The 25,908-nt window shown below is 39.4% G+C and overlaps 1 protein-coding gene across 3 annotated transcripts in view; it reads left to right on the forward strand.

The window, feature by feature from the left end:
- Positions 1–25,908, forward strand: part of adcy7 (adenylate cyclase 7) — a 61,794-nt gene that overhangs the window by 19,906 nt on the left and 15,980 nt on the right. For 2 of the 3 annotated variants that reach the window (XM_044376908.1, XM_044377068.1), the window contains exons 2-12: positions 8,011–8,775; positions 14,351–14,548; positions 14,724–14,891; positions 15,166–15,315; positions 18,656–18,816; positions 21,053–21,164; positions 21,547–21,674; positions 22,306–22,464; positions 23,144–23,276; positions 23,736–23,924; positions 24,603–24,646. In XM_044376908.1, coding sequence (XP_044232843.1) covers positions 8,611–8,775; positions 14,351–14,548; positions 14,724–14,891; positions 15,166–15,315; positions 18,656–18,816; positions 21,053–21,164; positions 21,547–21,674; positions 22,306–22,464; positions 23,144–23,276; positions 23,736–23,924; positions 24,603–24,646 — 1,607 coding nt within the window. In that variant the 5' untranslated portion in view covers positions 8,011–8,610. Of the gene's footprint in view, positions 1–6,295; positions 6,403–8,010; positions 8,776–14,350; positions 14,549–14,723; positions 14,892–15,165; positions 15,316–18,655; positions 18,817–21,052; positions 21,165–21,546; positions 21,675–22,305; positions 22,465–23,143; positions 23,277–23,735; positions 23,925–24,602; positions 24,647–25,908 lie in introns of all 3 variants that reach the window. The other variant, XM_044376988.1, reaches the window with a different exon arrangement.

Consider the following 25,908-nt stretch of genomic DNA (forward strand, 5'->3'; position numbering starts at 1 on the left):
GAACTACTCACAGAAATGAAGAAGACATCTTGCTCATACGTTTTTTTATAGACTTGCATCTTTCAGTGATCGTGCCACAGGATGCAGGTCAGACATCACACAGTGGACAGATGAGGGTGTGGTGGTGATATAGCACTTCACTCATCTACACACATACACAAAAACAAGAAGAAGAATTGGTTTGCAGGTCAAACAATTACAACACTACTGGGGTTTTCCTAAAGCTATAGCTCTATCCAATCCTGCCAATTCCTGGTGTGGCCTCTATTGTCTATACTTCCCAAAGATAACAGAGAATGTGTTTTAATGAGGACAATCATCATGGAATATGTTTCCCTCTAATGCCTGGCAGTTGCATATGGGGAATTCTTAATCCTTGCTCCTTTAGCATCAAAGGGCCTTCCTCATTAGCACTGTAGGCTGGCTTGTAAACCTGTGTACTTACACTGCAGTGTAAACCTCATTCATCCTCCACATATTAGCTTCTGATGTTAAAAGGAATTTCTTCCTCCTCAAAACATGCTGTTTGATAGTGAAAGTTAACCAGTGCACTTATGGGTTCATGTACAGTATGCTAGTTATGACAGTAGATTGTAGAAAAGATGCACCAGATGGCTCTGTCAACTGTCAACAGCCAGAGATTTATGGTAGCCTGGAAAATTACCGTCATTAGTCCAATCTCAAGCTGCCACCTATTTCTGTTGCAGCAGCTCTGCATGGGATCCACGTTAGGTATTGTTTAGCCATGTAAACAGCTCTCTACTGTGCTGGTTGCAGATGTTGAGGTTTCTTTTTGAATGGTAGTGCTGGCGGTAAGCTGGCTGGCATACTAAGGGATAATTATGGTTTTCTTATTGGTGATGGTGGTGGTGGTAGTGGTGGAAGGGGCTGGGCATATAGAGGGGCCCTACTGCTCCACAGTTAACAGGATGGAGCGGGTCCAGTTATGAAACCTGAAATGGGGATGTGGCTGGCTACACCAGCTGGAAACAATGGTCTCTCTCTCTGTAGTGCATTCTTTCCATGCTTTTTTCCTTCTCAAGTTTGTTTCCAAATTATGTATCTCTTAGAAAAAAAAATCAAACAAAAAGGAACAAAACATTCCATGAGGCTCATCTTTCAGTGTCCATAATTGTACATTACATAGACTCTATATATGCTAAAAGTTTAAGCACAAACCAAAGCACTGCAACTCTGAGCTGGATAAAAGCTACAGTAATATTTCTAAATAACATATATCCTCAGAACATATACAGTGTTGAAGTCTTAATGTGAAATGGTTAAACTTTTTATTGAGTCTGTCTTGTCAGTAAATGCACTGTTAAATAAAGAGAAAAAACCTACATAACTCTAACACTACATACACATTCTCACACAAAAGTAAGAGATTAACAATAAGGTCTGTTGGATGCTGTTTATCCACTAAATGCAGCAAGTTGCAATAAGATCCTTTTACTAGTCATGGCTGTATCTGTCAAACAGAAGTTGAGTGTACAGAGAATTCTCCTTAAGGAAGTTGTTGGTTATTTTGTCGAGAGCCCTCTTACTACCACTCTGCAACACAGAAAAATAACGTGAAATCATTTTCTTTTTAACCAAAATGACTGGTTGCATTGAATAAGACAAATCTCTTCTCAGTTTGTGCGACTGTGCTGACATAATGCAAAGGACGACTTGGGTAAATGATAGATTATACTGTAATTTTACTTTGTGAGTGTGCAGGTGTTTTCAAATCCAAACAGCATATGAGAAGGAAATGGCTTAGACAAATTCAATCAATACTATTTCTATATTGAATTTGCCTCATGGCTGATATGTTTAGATCTAAATTCTATGTATCTTTAAATCAATAAACCCCTCTTTGGGCTGCAGCAAAATTGATGGCTTCACTTGTGGTGGTGCGACACGGCTCTCGTTTGTGGAAGTAAATGTGAAACACTTGAGCAGTAACATTGTGCTCTTGCTTGCACTTCCTGTATTTATTATAAGCAATGGCATTTGAAGCTTAAATCCGTGCTGAGACAGTGTCCTGTTAATATTGTTAGGTTTCAGCAGCTCCCTCTGGTGAATGAGGCTAATTCAATACCAGTAGACAGTACTGGGAGGAGAAGAGGGAAGATGGGAAAGGACAGAAGGCCTAATCTAATCTTCCTGGTGCATTGCTGTACATACATCAGTCATCTGTTTATGGAAAGGCTCTGTGTATGGTCAAGCTCCTGCAAGATTATAAAGGTAGCCTACCCTAAACCCAAATCTGACCATGATAGAACTTTTACTTGAACCATCTTTTTCAATCCAGTTGCACTGATAACAGTTTGTCACATATACAGATTGGGTAACACTAGATAATTTCCTCTTGTTAAGTCACGGATTATATCATGGTAAGTACTAATATTTGTCATGAATACAAATACAATATGCCTTTTTAGTGGTATGTGTTTTACAGCCGTAGTCATTCAGGACCCTCTAACATTTTCAAGTCATTTACTCCTGTAATATCTTCATCTTCTCAGCCAAATCATCAAATAGCCATCCTTTAAATTCCCCATGCATCACTGTCCACAACAAAGAAGGAAAGCATACAGTAGGCTAAAAAGCTTTGTCTTATCAAAATGAATCAGAGAAGAAAGAAAGAAAGTTTCAAGTTGGGATGCACTTTACAAATATCTAAACATCTTAACTTAACAACCAACAAGGCAGCCAACACATTTTGAAGCCTTATTAAGCCTTTTTTCCAGGCACCCATTGATCTCTGTTCATTGGTAAAACTCAAATGATCAGTAAATATTTAATCAATGATCAGTATAATTTACTCTCTTGGAGATTGATTCCTCAATAATGCCCTAACCTGTATAAGTGTTGCCCACTAACAATACCTTAACTTGTACAATACTGTAAAACTAGTGAGTTAACTGGAGGAGGGTCACATTCAAGAGTTTCACAATCTGCAGTTGTATTCAACTGGCAAAGAATATCTTTACTGAAGAAGATGGTAGATCTTATTTATTCTTTTGCTAATTTAGAGAAATGATAAGTCTCCCAAAAGTTGTACATAAATGAGTGTTGATGACTAACTACACATTGAATTTAGAAGGTTGAGTTCCCTCTTGTACCCCAAGTATAAGAGGGCAGCCAACCAGGTTACAGGACCCTCGTCCCAATCTGGGTTGAATGTAGGTTTGACACAGGCAGGCTTTGGTGAATATGAGTCTTAACTATGGACAGACATGTAAATTAATTAATGACATTTAAACGTAATTTAAATAAGACAGACAAAAGAAAGATGTGGATGAGTGAGACGGAGTGAGTGTACCGAGAATAGAGTGAGGGTACATAGAGAATTGAAACTGAAATGAACTATAGTTGGTAATTATGTCATTCTGTATATGTCAGTGGTTTTGCATAAAAGTGTAGCTATGACAGTACTTTGCAGAAAGAAGTCAAATTCAGACGGTGACAACTAGAGATTAACCTGTCTGATATGAATGGGTTCAATATGGATTGAAAGCATGTTCAGTATACATGTGTCTACTGTATGAAAGGAGTAATTAGAGGCCAAAAGGCATGTTTCAGTGTTCTTAAACGTGAATGTTTTGTTGGTGCAAGTGAGCTCTACGGCTGATGTCTGAGTCTGGTTCCTTGGTTTAGCCTAGCTGACCTTTAACCCCATCACCTTTAACCCTGAATCATGTGCACCATGGGCTGAAAAATGTGTTTCTCCATTCTCTTTTACGGAGGTCACTCTTTGTCTTTTTTTTGTCCACACTTATTGAATGCCAACACAAAGACTGCCATAAAGCAGTGATTTGTTTAGGAAAGAGACCTGCCTGTTTTCTCTGCATGAAAAGGCTTGGGATTGGGTGTAGGTTAGGTGAAGATCTGACCAGATCTTTAGATAAGATTGGTTTATTATCAGTGGGGTGCTTATTTATGATAAAGGCAATTAGGCATTCAACCAGACAAGTAAATTGCACAGTCTCAAATGAGGAACTCTCCTTGCTTCCTTGAAATTAAAATCTCAAATTCAGGTTGGACGAAAATGCCAACAAATTAATTTATTTATATGGATTCACTGCATAAAGTTGGTACTCTGACCACATAGTCAAGTACGTAGCCAAAACAACAGAATTGTGTCAATTTCTGTCCAAACACTTAGGTAGTGCACTGCAACTGCTTGACCGATCCTTCAATAGCTTTGCTTCCTGTTAGGCATCCGGCATTGTCTAGCATTGTTTAGGCTGCCCAGCAGATATGTACTCCTACTTTGTCTCCTGTGAGGCTGGACATGTCATCCTGCAGCAATGTTATATAACCATTTCTGGAAGCTTTTCCGTGATTTTCTATGCACCTGGTATCAGATAATGAAATAGCACACAGAAGTACAATTATTACAATAACTGTACTTACTTATACAATACAAGTTATTAACATTTTGTTAGGAAAAAATAGGAAGCAAATTGTGTGCTTGGCATTATTACCCACTAGATAAAGAAATGACAGAAACTTCACCTTCATCATCAGAAAAACCTAAGGTTTCAGTTGTGAACAGTACCAGTGACCCAGATAACCAAAATATTTTCAGAAATGCAGTGCAAAACCACCACAGCAAAGATGCCTTTGCACAAAGGATGAAAAAAGGAACTCACAGACTGTTGATGATTTGAGTAATGCATAGTCATAAAAATAGTCAGTACAGTAATCTGGTGTTTCCTCCACAGTATTACCCCTTTGTATTCAATGAAGAACCACCCAGCATGGTTTCCACTCTCATCATAGTCGCGTTGTTGTTTTTCTAAACCAGTCTACAAAATACCCACTCACACACACACACACACACTGCTCCCAGTCTCTGTTACACTTCATCTACTCTTTTCTTTGACACGAGGGCCTGTACGTTCCTGCATCTCAGCAGCAAGCGCACAGTGACGTTAGTTGGTTTTGTACGGCTGCCGTTCCAGGATTCAGTGACGCCAGTTTACAAGGCTGCTATGTGATTCCCTCAATTGCCAAGCTTTCATAGTGAAAGACCTGGCAGTCAAAGCAGCACAGTTTCAGCTATTCATCCCTGCTCACTGAGAGCCTCGGCTCTATTGAAGCGTACATCCCTGTCTGTTCTCCCAGCTCAGGTCTGACGGCGCTGCTTTTTGCCATGGTAACTTTAGACTTGGAGTACAAAAAGCACCATCAGGGCCGGGAGCTTTAACATCTGGTAAATGAGAGTTTTTGCAGTGTCAAATGGCTGTCTAAAGACTAGACATCCTCTACAGGCTGAAGTATTGGGGTCATCTGACCTCCATCCTCAATTTGAGAACATTTTATTAACCTGTTCACTTCTCTTACTTGTTGTGCTCAGTCCATATAGAGCCTATGGTTCAGTCATTTTGGAAAAATGTGCTTGGGTAGCTTAGAGGCTTTACACCACAGTTGCTCTTCAACTTGTTTCATGGTCATGTTCAGTCTTGCCATTTACTGGTTGTCAATGGGCAAGAGAATTTCTAAAAAACTATGAAACACATTTTCACGTCATTTGATCATAAGAACACAGGTTACAGAAAAAAAACCCTGCATGAGAGTTATCACTCTGAAAGGGACAGTTGATGGTCCCTTTTTTTTACTTTTTTACTTTTGTTTGCATTGTTTCTTCTAAGTGTGAGAGGAAGAACAGATAGAGAGAAGCACCATCCTGTGGTCACTTGATAAGTAGTTCCCTTGAGCTCGACCATGATAACAGCTCCTTTGTTCCCTCTCAGACACATAGTGTCTTGACTGTTAACTGCTTCGTGTGCCCAAGCTAAGTTGTCCCTTAATGCACTAAATTGGATTCCTGCTGCATTTCCCCTGTTAACTAAACAATGTTAACAATTGTAATGCTTGTGTTTAGCTTTCAGGTGTTGCTACCACCTTGTTTAATGTCCTGAACCATCAAATGCGTGCGTTAACCTGAAATTAACATTCCCGTGGATGTGATCACATAAAAAAAATATATGAATATGGCTGAAATATTTATTCTTACTTTGTCTACTATTTATGGTGACATTTACAGTGACAGGTGTTTAAGAATGTATGCTAGCGCTGAATACAGTTGTTCAGATGTTAAATATATAGACATGGCATTTAGTAGGTACGTAGAGTAAATGATTCCCCCCAGTGTAAACATCCAATAAGCATCTACTTTGGGTCCCCCTCTCACAGACCAGCTGGTTCTTATTGGTGTAAGAGGAGGACACAATCCCCCACCACCGCCCTGTGCTTTGTTTTACCTCCCTGCTCTCACTCTTGCTTTTACTACCCTCAGACTGTCTGTGGTGTGTTATCTGAGGCTGGGGAGAGCCGGCTGGTTGCTGTTCTGTCCAGCAGTAGCAGTGAAAGGGAAAGTTAAAAGTGGTCGTAAACTCCCAGCAGGTCAGTCATCATGGTGCTTACTGTGGCAATGTGTTTTATCACTACAAGAATGAAACTGACTCGATGCAACAGTTGTATGTGTCCTTTCCTTTTTTACTTTCCTCTTCACTGTGCAGTCTTTTTATGACACATAGCATCTGTGGCAGTTGCTATGTGAGGGACAAACATGAAGCTATGTCTTACACACTCTGTACACCAGGACAGTGATATTAGCAACTGGAGAAATAAGGTTTCTATTGACAGCAGTGCGAAGTCCAAATTGTTTCTATCAAGCTTGAAGCCAGGGTCTCCTCCTCTCTCCTAAATTAATATGTGGAACTATCTAGAAGTGGACAGTTAACATGGAAAAATACAGACTTTATAGAATATTTACAGTTAGAGAAACTGAATAAGGAAAACCTTCTTCCATTTCTTCCAGTTCTCCTGTATTGTTTTTTTTTTGCAATTAATTTACAATCTCAGCATTTCTAAAATAATCGCAATAGGATTTATATATCAACATAATGCAGCCCTTACCTTTTCCCCTGCCTCTCCTCTCAGACTCTGCTGTCTTTAGATTGTAAGATGTTCTTATTGGGTATTTTTGTACCTCGGCCAAAGGGTAGTAATTGTTTGAAGAGATAAGGACAGTCTATATCCACAGTGTGTGTTTTGACAGAGTCTTCCTGGCATCTTTCCTCAGATTCAATAGTGTAAATACAACGCGGTCCCTTACTCAGCAAACAAACACACTGTGGACATAAATGGGTCTTATTTCAGATTTTATTTTGTGTTTACAGTTGATTTTTTGATCAGAACAGTAAAAAAAACTTGATGGAAGCTTTACTGCTGTTATTTGGATTAAACTTTCATGTTTAACATCACCGCAGATGCTCAGATTGTTTTGATATTGATCATCCTCCGGTTTCCTCCAGTTATGAGCAGGTAATCAAAGGCCATCCTCTTCCACTTTACATGCAATGATGCATATAGTCATGGATTGCATGAATTCGCACACAAATTCACAAGTCCTCTTCTCTTTGGTTTGGCAGTCTGTTGCCCCCTTTTATTACTATAAACTCAGCTGTGGATCTGTGTTGTTTGTTAGTTCATCTGGGGAAATGAAGTCATTTGTATGGCTTGCGGGCAGCTGTATAGGAGTTCATTCCACAATGTTCTATTTTTTGGTAAATGGCTCCAAAACGCATTAACAGTGTTAACTATCATTACGACTGCCTTCAGGTTCTGGCCAAAATGAGCCAGGACCCCTTGGTAAACAGAGAGCGGGTTTTCTGGAGTGTAGAAACTGAGGAGTTCAGGTATGAATAAGTATGTGATCATCGAGGGATCCAGATATTTATGTTTCACTCTCACACAGTTTTCCCAGTGAGTCACATGAAGTGCCTGGTTTCATTTAGACTTTTATGAGTTAGAGCCTTAAATGTTTCCTTTTAAAATCTGTTAAGCCATATAGTTGCTTATATATGATGTGCATGTCTATGAGAAAAATGTAGCTTTAGTTTTAGTTTAGTTATAGTGGTGTTTGTATTTGACACCCTACCATCATAGCTTTGAGAAAATACTTACCCTCCTCTCCCTCTCTATTTCTTGCCCTCCCCCTCCATTCAGGTGCAACATTTGTGCTGCCTCGAAGGAGTGGAGCTGCCGACCTCACCGCTCTGTTACATCCTGGATCCTGGTGGGATCACTGATGACCTTTGTTGCTGCCCTCATCAGCTCCTGTTTTCCTTCTGCTCTTCCTCCTTATCCCTCTCCTCCCCTTTCTTAAACTCCCCTCCCCTCCTCCTCTGTGACTCCCAGCCTCGGGCTTATTACTCAAACCCACTGGAGGGAGCAACACAGTAGCTGGCAAAGGATGAAGCAGATCTGCCTGCCAACACCAGACAGAGCATAGAAGACACAAAAGGACTAGCGAAGGGGAGAGAGACAGAGAGAGAGAAGGGGGGAGAGAGAGAACGCCTAGTAGAGAGAGCTACAACGAAGCTGTGAGAGAAGCAACCACAACATTCAAGATGCCACAGCGAGGGAAAAACACAAGTTTCACTTGAGCGTCATGAGCTAACAAGGTGCCCCTAACAGATCGTGAACTGTGGACTTTTTAACAATCTTCTGGTCTGCCTGCGCACAAAAAAAGTTGTGGAGACACACACTCCTGCTCTCTGGGGCTCCTTGTTAACACCTGCTATGCCCTTGTAAGAAGTGTAAGCCATGCCAGCCAAGGGGAAGTACTTGTTGAATGACCAGGAGCTGAAAAATGAGGCACTGTACCGCAAATTCTGCTGCATCAGCCAGTATCAGCCGCTGGTGCTCCTGCTGGGCCTCTCCATGCTCTCCTGTGTAATCCTCCTCATCCTCTTCTTTGCCCTACAACTGGTGAGTCTTTACATCCACACGTTTATTAGTTATTGTGAGAAACTGGCCTGTGGATAATTTACAGATTTCACATTGGTCATGGAGATTGTCGAATATCATGGAGGATTTTGACTGGTATTATTGACCACAGGCTAATGTTTGTCCATGAGCTACTGTTTAGCGTTTTTCTAAATAAATGTAATAAGGTATCTTTATTTTTTCCCTACTGTACAGAAAACAAATTTTACTGTGACTCAGAAACTGTGCATCAGACTGTGAATTTACACATTACAACCTTACTCAGCAGCCACTGAGGCAGAGGAGTGATTGGCTTTGATCAGCAGTTCTTGTGAGCTTCAGATTAACTTTTGAAAACACACTTTTTAGATGCAGAAGTGCACAGAGCGGTCATGGATGCATTTTACAAGGCAAAGACTAGCATTTGCCATGCTGTGACATATTTCCGACCTTGAAATGTGCTTTGTATTTTGTGCCCATTCCCAACTAGTTGTACTTATTTCATTAAGGTGAGTTCACAATTCAAGTACATTCAGATGGATGTCTGTTCTTGGACAAGGAACAGTCCTACAGCAGCCTAATCTCTGTCATCGCTGCCGATTGGTGCAAAATGCATTCTGGGATACTTAGCTTCGGCAGCCTCCAGCCTCCTTCTGCACTACTGGTGCACTAGCGCGGGAATGTCATACCAGACACAAGATTTAAATACTCCGTGTACTGTGAAATACAGAGAGGTTTATCTGGTGGAGAGTATAACAGATGTTCATTTATATGTAAAAGTCTTTAACTCCAGCTTTAACTTTATTATAATAGTACTTTATTCAACTTTATTGTAACAGTAGTTTATTTAACCTCTTAAACTCCACAAGGACACCAGTGTCCTCGGCCAACATTATTGTCTTTCAGTAGCGGGCTCAGTTTCAAAGCTAGAATGAAGGTTTTTATATCATATGAAACTAGATGACCTAATGCATCCATTGGTACCAACCAAACTTGCATGACAAAACTTGCCGTATGAATGTGTTATTTTCAAAAAAATGATGTATTTGAATATTTCCAGTGTTTCCCCAATAATCGTACAGGTGGGCCACAAAGCTGACGAGAACCCCCACTAGCCCAAAAAAATATTTTTTTAATGCCAGAAATAACACCAAAGAACCTTTCATTCAGAAATCAACAATCAATAGCATTTGGGAGCCTCTGTGCAGCACTCTTCTGAAATGTGAGTCAACCTCTGTGTCGTTGCCTGGGAAACGTTCGGTAGCGTTGCTCCTTTAAGGAATAGGGCAGTGCGTAATGTGCGTGCGTAGGGAGTGTGAGAGAGTGAGCGGCTGAGAGAGCAAGTGGGTGGTGGTGGTGTACTGGACTGCATTATATTGAAAAGTGTTCCTAATATTTTGCCCCCCTCATGTATGTCATGGAGTGGATAAAATATTAAGAACACCATTGCACTCCTGTACACCACCACCACCTACTACAACCTCAATAATAAACATAAAGTAGAATTATCACCTTTCTGACAATGTCAACAAAAACTAAAAATGTATAAGCTTCATAAATGTAGAATTTATGGCAGAGCTGTTGTATTGGATGCATTAGATTGCACAGGTGTACTGAATGAAGTGGCCGGTGAGTGTATATGTGGGCATGGGATTCATTCTCTAAAACATTTTGACCTGACAAAGATCTGACTTGGATCGAAACGTCTATTTGAATTAAAATGGTGGTTTTGGAGTGAGTGTGTGGGCGTAACTATTTATAACTATTATAATAGCCCTGCACCTACGTGATGTGCATGTAATTGTACCGCTTCAAACAAAACTTAACTTGCCAGTTGGCATAGTTCTTTTATATTAAATGATTATCAACTTTTATCATGATGTTATTATCATGATATTATTGGGTATGCTAAAAATGCACAGGGAATTGTTTCAGAGATTCACAGCATAGGACTTTGTCTTTTTCTGCCCACATTGGCTTTAATGTTGCAGAGAGGTTTAATTGAGCTGGATGAGGATTAAGTTCTGTCCTCTGTGTCACATAAGGACAGCAGCAGTACCCTAATGTGTAGGTAAGCAGGCTTGTGACTACAGTAGATGGTCAGTTTGAATCCCTATGCTGGCTTATGATATTATGACAAAATTACAAACTCTCTTCTCTCCCTTGACAACTTATTTAAATAAAGTACTTCACTCCCCTTCACTACCACTGCAGTAGTTCAGAAGTGTGAATGAGTGAGTGATTGTGTAACTGAATGTGAAGGAGGACACTGCTGAAACGGTGCATATTTTAGTTGCTTTCCTTGAATTAGATAAGGGAACAGGTTAGAAATGCACGTATTAAATAACATCAAGTGCGTGTTTAATAATGCTAATGATGCGTCTCTGTCAGGAAGTTGTTTTGCTTTTCTTCACAGGTAGATCAGAGATCAGGTTTAGTCAAAGAACAGTGGCCTTGGAGCTAGTACTGATTCAGTTTTGCTTAAAAATACTTCAACAAAGGAGATGCCTGCTGACATTGGGACTTGAGCATGGATCCTTTCACTGAGGCAGTCTGCCTACAAACTACACCACCCTGCTGCACTCAAATCAAAATCAACATTATAAGTAATGTTTGAAAACTAAATAAAAGAAAATGAATCGAGAGAGGACTAAGACAAAAGACAATGGTGGTTAAAACAATGTAGCTGTCAGAGTGAACAGAGTGTAATTGTGGTTCTGACAGTGACAGGAGAACGCAGGCATTCATTGACTTCTGCTGATCGGTGGCATGTTGTTGATTTTGGCATGATAGCAGGTAGCAGAGCAGTCAGTCATATAGTGAACTGACAGCTTCTGTCACCTGAGATTATATTACTTTTCCTTGTTGGAAAAACCATCGTAACCTTCCTTCTATTGTGTTGCTGCTGACTCTGGCACACTCCCTATCTCTTGTCTTTGTACTCGTATAAAGATCTTTGTCTCACCCTCACACAGTCCTCAGAAATGGCTCCATTCTTCATGTACATACACATGCATTGATTTTGTCTCTTGCTCATGCACACACGCACACACACACACAATTCCCTGCAACTTTCTCATTTATTTTAGTTACTTTCGGCTTGTAAATTGTGACTTTAAATATGCAAAATACTCACTCACTCACTTATCCATTCCCGGACATACTGTCACTCACTCTTTCCATTCCTATTTTCTCGTTTCTCTTAAGCTGTTTCTCTCATGTACAGACAGTTGCCGGGGGTACAGAGGAGTTAAGAGAAAATGTTTGGATGGAGCTTGTATAACGCTGCTGTTAAATGCAAAGGGAGGCGCAGGCTGTCTGTTAGAGAGTGGCTACTGGTGTCAGAAAGTCACTGTCCACTTATATAACTCCTCTCCACTCATGGACACCGGATGAAGAGCAATGCTGAGAGGAAAACTGGCTGAGCTGATGTTCCAAGTGCCACTTGTACCACCAATCTCAGGCCCTGATTGGATAGAGAGATGGTATTAGGCAGCCTGTTGCTTGGGCTCTTTAAATTGTTATCTAAATACAATAGCATGTTTCTGCATGTTTCTAAGAGCTGTATGAGGATGGCTGTGAAGTGTATATTTCACATAACACATCAGTGTCCTCAATAGATGGCTCTTGTTTTGTCTTCTTGCATTTTTTTGAATTTTCAGACACTGTGGATTTGACTTCTGCCTTTGCTGTCTGTAATTGCTTAGAATCATGATGATCTGGCAGTTTAGCATTTCCCGACTATTGAGCTTATTGTAACAATAAGACCATATAATATCCACTTTATTTTTCACTTCTTTGTGTAATAATAAATACAAAAGAACTGTTCTTATGTATGTACATACTATTGTCAGGAATTTTCCGTGGTTACGTTACTGCAGTAAGAAATGACAGCTCACAGTGTGCACTGACAGGAACAGTACGGGAACAACAGGACCATTGCAAAGGGACAGTGGGCATAAAATACACAGCGCAATATAAATATTACTGTTCGTCTAAATAAATAAAGTGTTCTCAGTAAGAACTTCATAAATACTGAAAGATCGTACAGACAACAATGCTAAATCAAAATAATTATAATAATGTCCTCAGTTGACAAATGGAAAGAAAAGTAAAATGCAAATACAACATAAGAATACAGTGGGTTACATAGGCCTATGAGTTTTTTAGTCCTCGGTGTACAAAGGTGCTGAACAGTATAGCTGTATCCGTTCACATGGTTTTAGCTCCTATTCATATAGAATAATTGTTCTTTTTCCGCCTACAAAAAGGTTTTGTCAAGACTCACAGCTACATAGGGAGCACAAAGTGCCTTAGTTGAGATCTGGCCTTTTAGAACGCTGCCATGGTAACCAGAAAGCTCAACATACAATGCAGAGATGGCCTTCTCCAAGCAGAGATCTATTAACACTGACTTTGTGCATCTGTCTCACTCTTGAGCGCTCTTTTAACCCCTTGTTTTCTCTCATGCTCTCCCCCTCACCACCCACTCTCTTTCCCACTCCACTCACCCAGAAAATCACACAATTACACACACGTGCACACTTGGATAAACTTCTCTTTTTTTTTTCTTTTTTTTTTGCTTTCATTCATGCATGGATGTACATGCACAGCGCACACACAAACAGATATTCAAACAGACACACGTGGGTGCACACACATGCGCACAAGTGCACAATCTTTTTCCCTCGTGCTTGCTTCTCACTGTACACTGACTCAGTCAGGAAGATGGTGGCCTGGAGCAAGCAGGACATGACGCAGAGACAGATGAGGTGAAAAACCTGAGTAATCCTACATAAGCCATAATGCTCGAGCTGGGTATGGATCGCTCTCAGGAGCATCTTGTACTTGTCTAGAACCTCAGGTTTTCACTTCAGAGTACAAATTCACCAGTTAGCCACACAAGCTATGAACAACTTAAAAATGTGTACAAACATTTTATGAATTTCACAGTAGATTCTATTGTATATACAGGGAGATGGATAGAATAGCAGACTTGCCATACAATCCAAAACAAAAGCCCTGCTGAATACCAGTTTGGTAAAGCCTATAATGTTTGGTTTGAAAGTGTTGATTAAACTACATAGGCTATTTTAATGCTGTAGTTTTTCCTGTGTTTGGCCCACAGTATTTCATCATGATTTTTTAGACTTTCCCACTTGACACGTTACATAATTTTTCAATGTTGCGGCTGATGTACCTGCGAGTCAGGCAGTAATTGTGTGGTCTCTTTTTCCCTTTGCATGTTGACTTAAGTTGCCTTGAAAACTCTTTTTTCATGGTAACTGCCAGACATTTATTAAAGCTGAAAATGTTATTACTAATTAGTGTCAAATTGACTATGACTTGCACAGAAGAACAAAGGAGTGAGATGGCTGTTGCCTGAGTAGCTGGTCTGCACTGCAAATGTATGAAATCAGTTCATAGGGAAAATCTCACAAACATGATATGCCAAACACAGGAAACCTGCACTAAGAAAAAACAACCAATTGTGGACCTAACCTCACTCTTACCAACTTAGTATGACTGTAATAAAAGATGTGTTTATCTTTCTCTTTCTCCCTTGCTGCTGGAGCAGGACACACACTTTCACTGTGCCTTTGTGAGCGTGGTGAGCAGCAGCCTGTGTGTGTTCCTGGCTGTGTTTCTGCTGGTGTGTACAGAGATGATTTCACAGCGATGGAGACGTCTGTTTGGCCTGATTGTCTGGGCCACACATCTCACTATGGGTTACACCTTCATCTTCAGCGGCCCCATCATCCTGCCTTGGGACCAGGTAACTTCATCTCCCAGCAGAGTTCACATTTAGGTCATATTTTTGTTGTAAGTGACTTATAATATGATCCTCCTAGGCAATGCAAACTTGCAGGCCTACAGAGAAAATATAGAAAATTAGATTTTGTTATTTATAATATCTTGAAATGACTGAACCTGATCTTTTATGTTTCCAGGTGCCTTTCTTCCTCTTCATCATCTTCACCGTGTACACCATGCTGCCATTCCAGCTGTGGTACGCTGTGGTGCTGAGCGTCATCTCCTCACTGTCCCACATCATGGTCCTCACACTGTACTTCACCATTCACAAGATTACATACCCTCCTCGCTACCTTGCCAACCAGGTGAAACCAGTTGGATAAAAACTATGGCATTTTATTTTAGAATAGTATTATCTTCCCTCCATCAGGGTGGTGAATGTTGGAATATATTTTGTTTGGCCACACTCAGACACACAAAACAAAGAAAATATTCAAGTAAAGGCATTGATGAAGTTAATGATTATTTAAAATTTTACAAGTCCTAATCTAGGAGGGACTCTCAGAGATGCATATGTATGCATAACAGGTGTTTCCATTTGAGCTCTAATGTCTGTGTCTCCTGTGTCTGTTTTTGTAGCTGCTGTCCAATGCAGTGGTGTTTCTGTGTGGCAGTGTGGTCGGAGCCTTCCATAAGGTCCTAATGGAGAAAACCCTGAGACAGACCTTTCAAGACACCCTGAGGTGCCTGAGCATGCGCATGAAGCTGGAGATAGAGAAGAGACAACAGGTTAGTGTAATACACTGGCTTTCTGTGAGTGGTTCATCATGAGTTGCACAAAGTAATAGCTACAGTATGCTACCAAAGCCTATCAAAGTTTGGCCAATGTAAGCTGCACTGGTTAAATATGTAATCATTTTTAGTATACTTTGCTGTGTCACTATATTGGTGTTAATATCCTAAAAATAAACATATTTATATTTATGTTGGATTATTTTAGAAAGTTGTGCAATGCAGTCCACATAGATCCTCATTAATGAAGGTATATTAAATTGACAAACAACACATGCATTAAGAAACAAAAGATACAATCACAATAAACAAGAAAAATATCTCTGGCTTCTTTACATACATGTAATAAAAGAAGCAAAATATAAATAGTGATGTGCAATAGTCTCTCTCACTGAGTTATAATCCATTATAAAATCTTGAGGGTAAAACCAAGGCAATAGTTCTTTATAAGGAATAGGGTGGCATACCACTATTTTATTGGAGCAAGAGGAAGATTGTTTTGTATGTTCTAAGCCAGCGATGATGAGCATTTTAATACAACTGTTTTACTGCTTTGTAAAGTAGTAACCTCACTGAATGAAAACAAATGATGAAAATAGCTTGTCAATAATTGTTACTGCCATACCCTTATAATTTTATTTCATCTCTAAGCTTTGCCTTTGGCTGGCCTCATGTTGACTCTCCCATGGATGTTTTCATTGCAACTAACAAATCCTTCTCAAATTAGATTTTCCTGTGATGCTTTTTAAATTAGATGCATCTGTGCTGACTTTCTTTGACTTCAGAGCCCTTAAAATATTTTTTCCCCATTTGCCGTTTGTTTTGACTGTTGCTTAGTATGGGACATAAAACGTGCTGACAGGGATAGCTGGTGTGTTGCCTAGCAGGACAGACAGGAATGATATAATCGTTAACATTTAAACCTCCTGTTGTATTTGAATTGGGACTGAAAAAAGGGAGCCTGGTGCACACAGTTAGCTAAAGAGAGCAGGGACATAATAGCACGGTGGGGGAAACTCCAAAACTGCTCCAAATGAGGAACCAAGGAGAAACTAACATTGTGTTCCCACATTAATTCCACAAGGAGGAGCCCAGTGTGTTCCCCCTGAAATGTTTCTTGGCAGGGTGTGAAGGACGTCAAAAATGACATTTAAACTGTGTGACGTTAACACTCCCCTTTGAAACCAACACTAATGAAATTCTCTGAAGCGCTATTGACCCCTCTACACTTACTGCTTTCCCATAAATCAAAGTAAATGTGTGTCACTGCATGCATTCAGTGACAACACATTTCCATGTTTAAGATGTGTAATATACATAAGTAATCTATTAAACAGATTAAGTGTAATGGATAGCATTTACAGCAGCATTATGTCATATGATCCATTTGCACACATATACACAAAGGCCACTTTAGTGAATTTTCATGTTTAAGACTCAGTGGGAAACTAAAAGGGTCATTTGAACCCTGGAAGAGGTCATCCAGACCAAATGGTAGCAGTTCAGGTTGCAGCAGTGAGGAGCAAGTTCACACACACACACACACGCAGCGAGACACACATGCACACAAAATACCATTGCCTTAGGTGAGTATTTAACCCTGTTGACTTGTTAAACTCTGAATTAAAAATGGACTCAATTTTGATTTTTTTGTTTGTTTGTTTTATATACACACTAACTCCAAATGTCAATTTCGATTTCTATATTTATTTTTATTTTTAAAAATTAATCAAGAGTGAAAAGCTGGAATGTTTTCAGTCAAAACATGTTCACCTCTTTGCAATAACACTCCAAATTAAGTTAAGGTGCAATTTAATTCTTTATAGTCCTTGAGGTGTCTTTACAACCTGGAGAGTGTCCAGAAACACTCCAGGGAAATAAAGGGCTTGTGACAACACACTTGGCGTTTGCAAAAAGCTGCATGGAAAAGTCTGACATGATACAGCACAAGATCTTGCGGTCTGATGAAATCTGAACTCTTGCTGTAATGCAAAGCATTGTCTCGGACCAAAACGGGGCACAAATCATTAGCCATATAACACATCTCGCATACCATGAAATATGGTAATGGTAGCATCATGCCAGTTTTTGGGGAGTATTTTCAGTTTAATGGACTTGCAGAAGATAACAGAAGGACTAATGGATAGAGCAAGTTCTAAAAGCAAATTTGTACTTTTGTCGGGAGTTCAGTCTAATCTCTTTTTTGCAACACTACGAAATGTGGAAAAAGTCAAAGAAGCTGAATACTTGAGCATTATACAGTATACTCACTAATCTGTGTGTGCAAATTAATTTATTCATACACACAGAAACACACACACAAAGATCTCCCCTTTTTTTCTTCCTTCTCAAACACACATATTGGTACACATATACACACACTCCGCTCTGGTCTCATATCTTTAAATTTGTCATATGTTTGTTCTCTCATGTATTCATCTCTATTTACATCCAAAGCACTTTGCGGTGCATGTATTATGTAAAAAACATTGTGGTGGTAAATTTAACAAGCCTTGACTCAGCCAGTTAGTCAGATGATCTTGCCTGATGCTCCTTTAATGGTATGAAGAGGGATTGAGCATTTCTTGAGAAGCCGCCTCTTCAGATTCTTATCTTAATCAAGCCATTGAACTTTGAACACTTCTCAGGCCTCTTGCTATTGTGCCAGACTGATTCCAATGTGTTATTTTTACTGCATTAACACATTAGCATTCCCATACTGGCACTGTTTACCATAATTTGGGTATGATAGTAACATGTTGATATTTTGTTTGAATGTATTTGGTGCCAGTTCACTTTTAAACATGTATGAACATGCTGGTTCCTTTCATAAACCACTCCTCCTATGAATACCAATGAGCAGCTTAAGGTTGCAGGGACAGTACTGAGGCACTAATAGTGCCACTACAGGTACAGATTGGTGACTGCAATAGAAGTTGAGATGGGCACAGGTGACATTTAAAAAAAATGTTAATTCCTTCACTGGTAATTGGATGGAATGAAAGCAAGTGAAAGGTGCTCTGATAGATGCTTGATGAGACAAACATTCATAGCTGGATATTAAAGAGTGAGATGTTGATGAGGTGGGTCTGAGAGTCTGAGCTTGTGTGCATGTGATCATGCTTGTATACTCTATGTGTGTGTGTATTCTGGCTGTGCCCGGGTAGACCTTTTTTCATTTCAGGGCTTTACTAGTCATCACTGTAAATTGAGTGCAACCATCAAATAATCTTAATTTCCAAGAACACCTAAATTGCAGCGGAGCAGTTATATAACTAATTGTGTGTGTGTGTGTGTGTGTGTGTGTGTGTGTGTGTGTGTGTATGTGTGGTTGCAGGAGAACCTGCTGCAGTCTGTGCTGCCAGTCTACATCTCCATGAAGATGAAGCTGGCAATCATGGAACGGTTACAAGACTGTAAAGACAAAGAAGAACAACAGCGACTGGTCAAAGATAACAACTTCCACAGCCTTTATGTCAAGAGGCATGAAAATGTCAGGTACAACCACAAGCCACCTTAAAATACAGGCAAAGCCATAGAGTTCAGATTTAATTATCAATAATGAGCCCTTGTCGTAAAGGAGCACCTTTTGGAATAGAAGCCCTTAAGGTGAAGGTTAAATAGCCTGTCTTATTGATCCACCATCAAGACCTTTTGAAGACTTTCAGAGGTCCTCCTGCATGTTTTCTTTTTCCTTTGTATAGCATCACTTTATTTGTGGAAATGAATTTACTGTCCTATCTGATATTTAGAAAGTAACAATTAAAATTAACCTTAACCTGCTCTGCTAATAGTTGGTAACAGGAGACAGTTTATTATCTCAGAAAAGAATACATATTTGAAAAATTCCTTCAGATGGGTCATGATTTATAATTAGTATGACGGGCTTATGAAAATCATATATCTTACATGTTAATTTAAATAAATTTCATAATGTATAATCAGAAAGGAGAAGAAATAATCAAACTTTTTAAAATCTTGCTATAGTTCCATGTTATTTAAAAACTAAGTTTAAGTAACTGAGTTCTTCATTTTTCTCTCTGTCTACTTTGTTAATATTCTCAATATTATAAAGTTCTAGTGTCTCTCAGGGACACTTGTATTTAAGCTTTCTTTGTACATCACTTTATAAAACATAAACTAGGCATAAAAGCTGATTTTCCTGGCCGCTTCTGGTAACGATGGAGATTAGTATGTCTGTTTGTTTTCAGAGCAGTGACCCAGTTAGAGCTCTTTGTTTTATGAGGGTTTCATTAATTTAGTAAGTGCTGACAGGTATTGGGTCAGCTTAAACTGAACTTTGGCAGATGTCTCACCAGCTCATTTTTTCCAATAAATGCAGGCAAGACACACTCTTTGCCATACCTCAATAAAGGAACTGCATTGTACTGTTTCTTAAGAACATTAAGAGTAATCTGGAGGAAAGCTCAGTTGCGCCTTCATTTTTTCACTATTGGCACATTTATTTTAAAGAGCAATTGCAGTTCTGATGAGGTGGTTTTTGCTAATCAAGAGGTGATTGCAATGGCATCAGTCATGTTTGCTGCTGTGCTCACTTAAGGCCACAGTAAGAAGTTCAAGTCAAGTCCATTTTATTTATATAGCACCAGATCATAACAGAAGTAATCTTAGAGCACTTTTCATATAGAGAAGGTCTAGCCCATACTATTCACAACATTTACAACCAACATTCCCCCATGAGCAAGCACTTGGCGACAGTGGCAAGAAAAAACTCCCTTTAACAGAAAGAAACCTCAAGCAGAACCGAGCTCTAGGTGGGCGGCCATCTGCCTCGACCGGTTGGATTGAGAGACAGTGAGAGGGAGAGAGAGAAGGTGTTGAATGATAGGCTGCATCCCTGACCTATCCCTATAATTACCCTAGTCAGACCATTCATTATAGCTGTGTTGTCTGTCTCATGAAGCACCTGGCCATTTTCATTCAAGTCAGTCAGTGGAGCAAGTCAGGTCAGGTGCAGAATCTGTGTTCTTCTGCTGGTCAGCTGACAAGCAGTTGTACCCAGGCCAGGCTGGGTGCTCTGTTGATAATCAGCCATGCTAAGACAGGGAGAGGCAGGTCAGATGCTCTGTGTGGTTTGGGCTTTTGTCTAACTTTCAGCCAGTTTTTCTAGCGCCGTTGGGGTCTTTCACAGGTCAGATGAGATATCAGTGTTCTTCCTGTTGTGATCTGCTGACTGGCAGCTTTAATGATGCCTAGGCTATGATTCAGCATTGTACCAGACAGGCCTTTTAATCAGTCACTGATCAGGTCTACTGGAAGTTAATGGAAAGTGGGTCAGATGCTTTTTCCCTGAAAAGCTTCATCCTAATTCAGAGGCCATAATGGGTTGGCAAGGCAGTGCAGAGACATGCAGCATTTTTTTTTTGTGGCCAAATTCGGAGGACACAACATATGTAAGCTTTGTGGGCCCCAGTATCCCCCATTTGTTTACCCAAATTGTTTAACAGTGTGTTCAGATGGTCCTTATCAGTTAGGAAATGTCATGTGATCATGTCATATTTAATACCAGGTATTGGCCTTCACATGTTCATCATTCACTGGTAAATGCTGACAACCAAACAGAAAATAAAAACTGTTCTTGTTAGCAGCCTGGACATGTAGATCACAGGGCATTACAGATGAGCAGTTGTGAAGTTGTGTAGACATTGTTTCTGTTTGTGTACATGTGTTTGCGTATCTGTTGAATTTTCAAGGTAACATTTCTTTCTTCCAGTATTCTATATGCAGACATTGTTGGCTTCACCCAGTTGGCCAGTGACTGTTCTCCCAAGGAGCTTGTCATTATGCTTAATGAATTGTTTGGCAAGTTTGACCAAATTGCCAAGGTGAGTTATCATTAAGACTTTATGAAATTATTCCACATAACACTGACCTCTAAGCCTAACATGCAGTTGACAGTTTTCCTCTTTAAGAGCAATTATCTAATAATCTAATGAATCTTGAATTAGAGTAAGTTATGTTGTGACAGGAAGATTGCTACTAAACTCATACTAGCTTGGAAAATCCAGGCAGTTGAACAAGGAAACTCTATCTTCTTATAAAGACATGACAAAGGCACTTAAACCCCAGCAGTGCAAGTTTGGGGTTGTATTTAGCAGCTCCCATACTGGCGTGTGCATCCTCGTAACCTGTCCATTGCCCACTCACGTTTGAAGTTTGCCTGGTTGAATGAAACCTTTGTCCTTTGTTCTGGTTCTTTTCTTTTAGGAAAATGAGTGTATGAGAATCAAGATCCTTGGCGATTGCTACTACTGTGTATCAGGGCTGCCGGTCTCTTTGCCTAAGCATGCTAAAAACTGCGTCAAAATGGGCCTGGACATGTGTGAAGCCATCAAGTGAGTTTGTGCAAACCAAAGTGCTATAACCTGACTGAAACATATACTGTCTTGATTTACCTCTTGAGATGTGCTAAGCACACGCATTTCTGACATAAATTAAGGGAAAAATGTGTTGAAAGCAATTTGTGGAAACTCTCAGAGAATATTGTGGTATATTAATATGTAAGGGTAGACTGTATGGTGGGTCACTCTCAGTTCTGTCTCTCATTTAGGGAAACACAGTTTGTGTTACTTGACAATTTGAAATGCCTAGTATAGCATATGTTAAAAATGACATTCCATTTTTAACAATGCATTACAACAGTAGGAAAAACTGCTCTAGGGGAAGATATTGCTTAACCAGGTGTTTAGAAAAGGACTCTGATGGTCTGCCAAGGACTAAACGGATAAAATGACAAGCCCATAACTCCGTAAGAATTAATTGGTTTTATTGACATCGGTACAAATTGGTAAAGAGAAACAGTTTTGCCATTCACAGACAACATGTGGAAAGCACATTAGACTTTTATGTAATTTCATCCTCCATGGAAAAAGACTGTTTATGTGCATTAAATGATTGCAGTCTGCACACAGAGATGACCTGGTTTCAACTACAAAGAGCTTTAGTATTTCTGTGAAACTCCCCCAGGCAGGTACGGGAGGCCACAGGGGTGGATATCAACATGAGAGTCGGTGTACACTCAGGCAATGTGCTCTGTGGAGTGATTGGCCTTCGCAAGTGGCAGTTTGATGTGTGGTCACATGATGTCACTCTGGCCAATCACATGGAGTCAGGAGGCCTTGCGGGGTAGGTGGTTATTATTACCATGAAACATCAAAAATACACACATCCCTCCTTACTACATGGTACACGACAATAAATGTTATTTCGTAATATGTTCACATTTAAGTTTATTTTATAAAGGGAAATATTTTGATTAATTTTAATATTGCAACACTTATAATGTTAAGCCCCAAATCTTGCAAATACTGAATCATGAATTATCGTGTTACAAGCTGTTTGATTTTCATTGCTTTTGTTTATGTTTATTTAGCTGCAGCTGTCACATAATCCAAGTTGGAAACATTTCACTTTCAATTTCTGTGAAAATTTAGTTGCATAAAACAATTTACATTAAGTAATCCATATCCTAGATACTCAATAATATTCTGTAGTTTTTTCATAACCTTGTGTCATCGTAAATGTTACTTAAAGGGTGGCGTATCGTTTGGAATAAAAGTGTTAATATATAAAACCTCCACAACAAAATATTTCAATCACATTGATGAAGGTAAAATTGTCACTGCAATGAATGATTTGCATCAACATTAAGTTACAATTACTGTGCAGCTTTGCAACTTTTTCTTTTAGTTGTAATTAAACTGAATTAAAATGCTGAGCTCCATCCAGTATTTGAAATAAAGGTATTACACATGCTGTGCCAAGTATTTCATTGCTTCTCCTGCTCTTTCCCTCACTCACTCAGACGTGTCCACATCACAGAAGCTACTCTGAAGCACCTGAACAAGGCTTATGAAGTGGAAGAGGGTGATGGCCATCTCAGGGACCCCTACTTGAAAGAGCTCAATGTCCAAACCTACCTAGTCATTGACCCACGAGTGAGTTCTCTGCCGGTCTTCCTCGAAAATGCACATGATGTTGTAGACAGTGAGAAATATTTAGCATTTGAAAATACTTGAAAATGGCAAGATGGTGCTGCGCTGGATGGCAGCCTGTTGCAACAGCTCCCGTTGAGTGTTTGTGTGTGTTTTTTCAACTCAAGAATTTCCTATCTATCTATCTATCTATTGACACCTACTTTTACAAATGATTGCTGGTATGATGATGAAGCATTTTATGAGTAAAATCATTTTAAACATATTAATGATTTTAAAATTTGTGCTTGCATGTTTTGGGCATAGACTTGTTTTTTTGTGCAGAAGATGTACTCCCTGACTGGTTTCTAGTTAGTAGTTATTTGATGTATTCACTGTAGTTAAGTACCATTCCTTAAAGTGTCAAATGAATGCATACAGTGTACCGTAAATGTAATACGAAATATGTGTGTATATCTTAAGTCTAAGGATCCATCGCTGACCAACCGTACCGTGCCTAAACCTCGGGTGAACGATGGTCTGAAGATGCGGGCATCTGTGCGTATGACCCGCTACCTGGAATCCTGGGGGGCCGTCAAACCTTTCGCCCACCTCCAGAACCGAGAGGGCTTCACCCCAGACACCATTGTTAATGGCAAGCCACGCTGCAAAGTGAGCAGATGATGCTTTTCTTGTTTATTTGGATCATTATTAGTTGTTATCAAGGAGACATATAACATAGTACACACTTGCAAAGCATGGTCTTGCAGCTTTAATCATTTACATTTATAGGTAAAGTGGTCCAGGAAATAACAGCCATGTAAAATACTGATAGAACTACTATAGAATGGCCTCTTTTTACTATGAAAAGTAAAAATGCTGCTGCACTGTTCCTCTACACATAATGGAAAAAGTTTTGCCGTATTTTTTGAGCCGTTGAATATTAAAAGCATTTGGCTAACAAGTACAATATGAGAAAGTTGTAAGTTGTTAATTTTTGTTCTGATTTAGCATAACAAATTTAGAATATCATAGTGATTTGAGAGGTACCTACAGTAGCAATGCAAAATCAATGCAGAAAACATACATGTGGATGGATTTCTACAATGAGTCACACTGTATAAAGTTTTCCAGAAATTCGCTGTATACAGTAGACATACAGTATATAGTTTTTGTTTTGAAAAGGCACATTTTTCCCAGCTTACATCTACTAGATAAGTAACTTACACACAGTGACTTAAGATGATAATCTTGTGGGAGGGTAATTTATGTCACAAACAAAAAAGTTTGATAAATTGAGTTTATGTAGGTGGTGTATTAGTGTCTGAATGTGGTCATTGTCTTTTTCAGGACATCCCCCTGCGAACCAACCCCGGCAGCAAGATCACTGAGAGGTAAGAACTCTTAGCTGGTAGTCAAATCCACATTTGGTGACTATTTTTATGTTCAAGGCATTGGGGAGTGGGAGTGAAACATGTCATGAATGAAGATACAGTGTGCTCACACACATTCACCCTGGAAGTTGGCCTGTGTAACAACGCTGTTGCTCAATAGCATCTTGATGGTCATTGCTGAAACAGGAAAGAGTGCTTTCTGTCAGCTTTCCCATCTGTTCACAGGATCTGAACTGCTCATCGCTCCATCACATTTCATTAATAAGATTGTGTAATACAGTACATCAAACCATTTAGAGGGATATTATTTTTCTGACTTGGATCATTGGAAGTGTTCAACGATGCACACAGAGATTATCACAGTGTGTAAGATGTACGCTTTTCATGGGAGCTTAGAAAAATCTTGTTGGAGTGATGTCACTATTAGCTAAGCTTTATGTTTGTAATCAGGGCTTGAGAGTCATGCTGGAGGACTGGTTACACACAAGATGTTCCTTTTGACTCACATTTTCTCACACTTCTATTCTTTGACTTTTTCTCTTCTATTTATGAATGTGTGATCTAAAGTTTTAATGTTAAGTATCAAGTCGAGGGTCTTATCTAGAGTGATTTTCAGTGAGAATACAGGCATGTTCATTTTCTTACTTATATTCCCACACATGTAAGAAATGGAGGTGTTTGCAATAAAACAACTCTTTAAAGACAAAATGGAAACATCTGCTCATAGAATAAATTGTATTTAAATAAGGCATTACTTGTTGAGTTCATACCAACCCATAATATTTGGTATTATCTGAATATTCCCAAAAAAAAGCATTATAGTAGTCAAACCTCCGAAGCCACCTCTGCTGCCATGTATGTTCAAGTCTGTAAGTGCCAGGTAACAGAGCAGGGAAATAAAAAGAGATACAGTTTGACCCTCAAGTTTGAGTGGCAGTTGGTCGATATAGATACTTCAAGTGGAGATTTAGATGTGCTTAGCCGTGTTTGGTAAAACTTTGCACTAACTTTATGAATCATTGTGTTTTTGATGATGCTGCAATATTAATGTCATTGAGTCATTTGTAAGTTTATACAGTTTAAACAAATGACCATAACAGAGTAGTATAAATACTGTAAGGGTAAAATGTTCCTTAAAAATGTTATATTATTTGACAAGAAGTCAATTTATGTTCTCAATTCAGGAAGTGTGTTACATCACAAAGCAGAGGAGTCAACCGCAACCTCCAAACAAAACAAAATGTCCTAACTGAGGGTCTACT

This window comes from Thunnus albacares, chromosome 1 (genome assembly GCF_914725855.1).
Source record: "Thunnus albacares chromosome 1, fThuAlb1.1, whole genome shotgun sequence".
NCBI lineage: Eukaryota > Metazoa > Chordata > Actinopteri > Scombriformes > Scombridae > Thunnus > Thunnus albacares.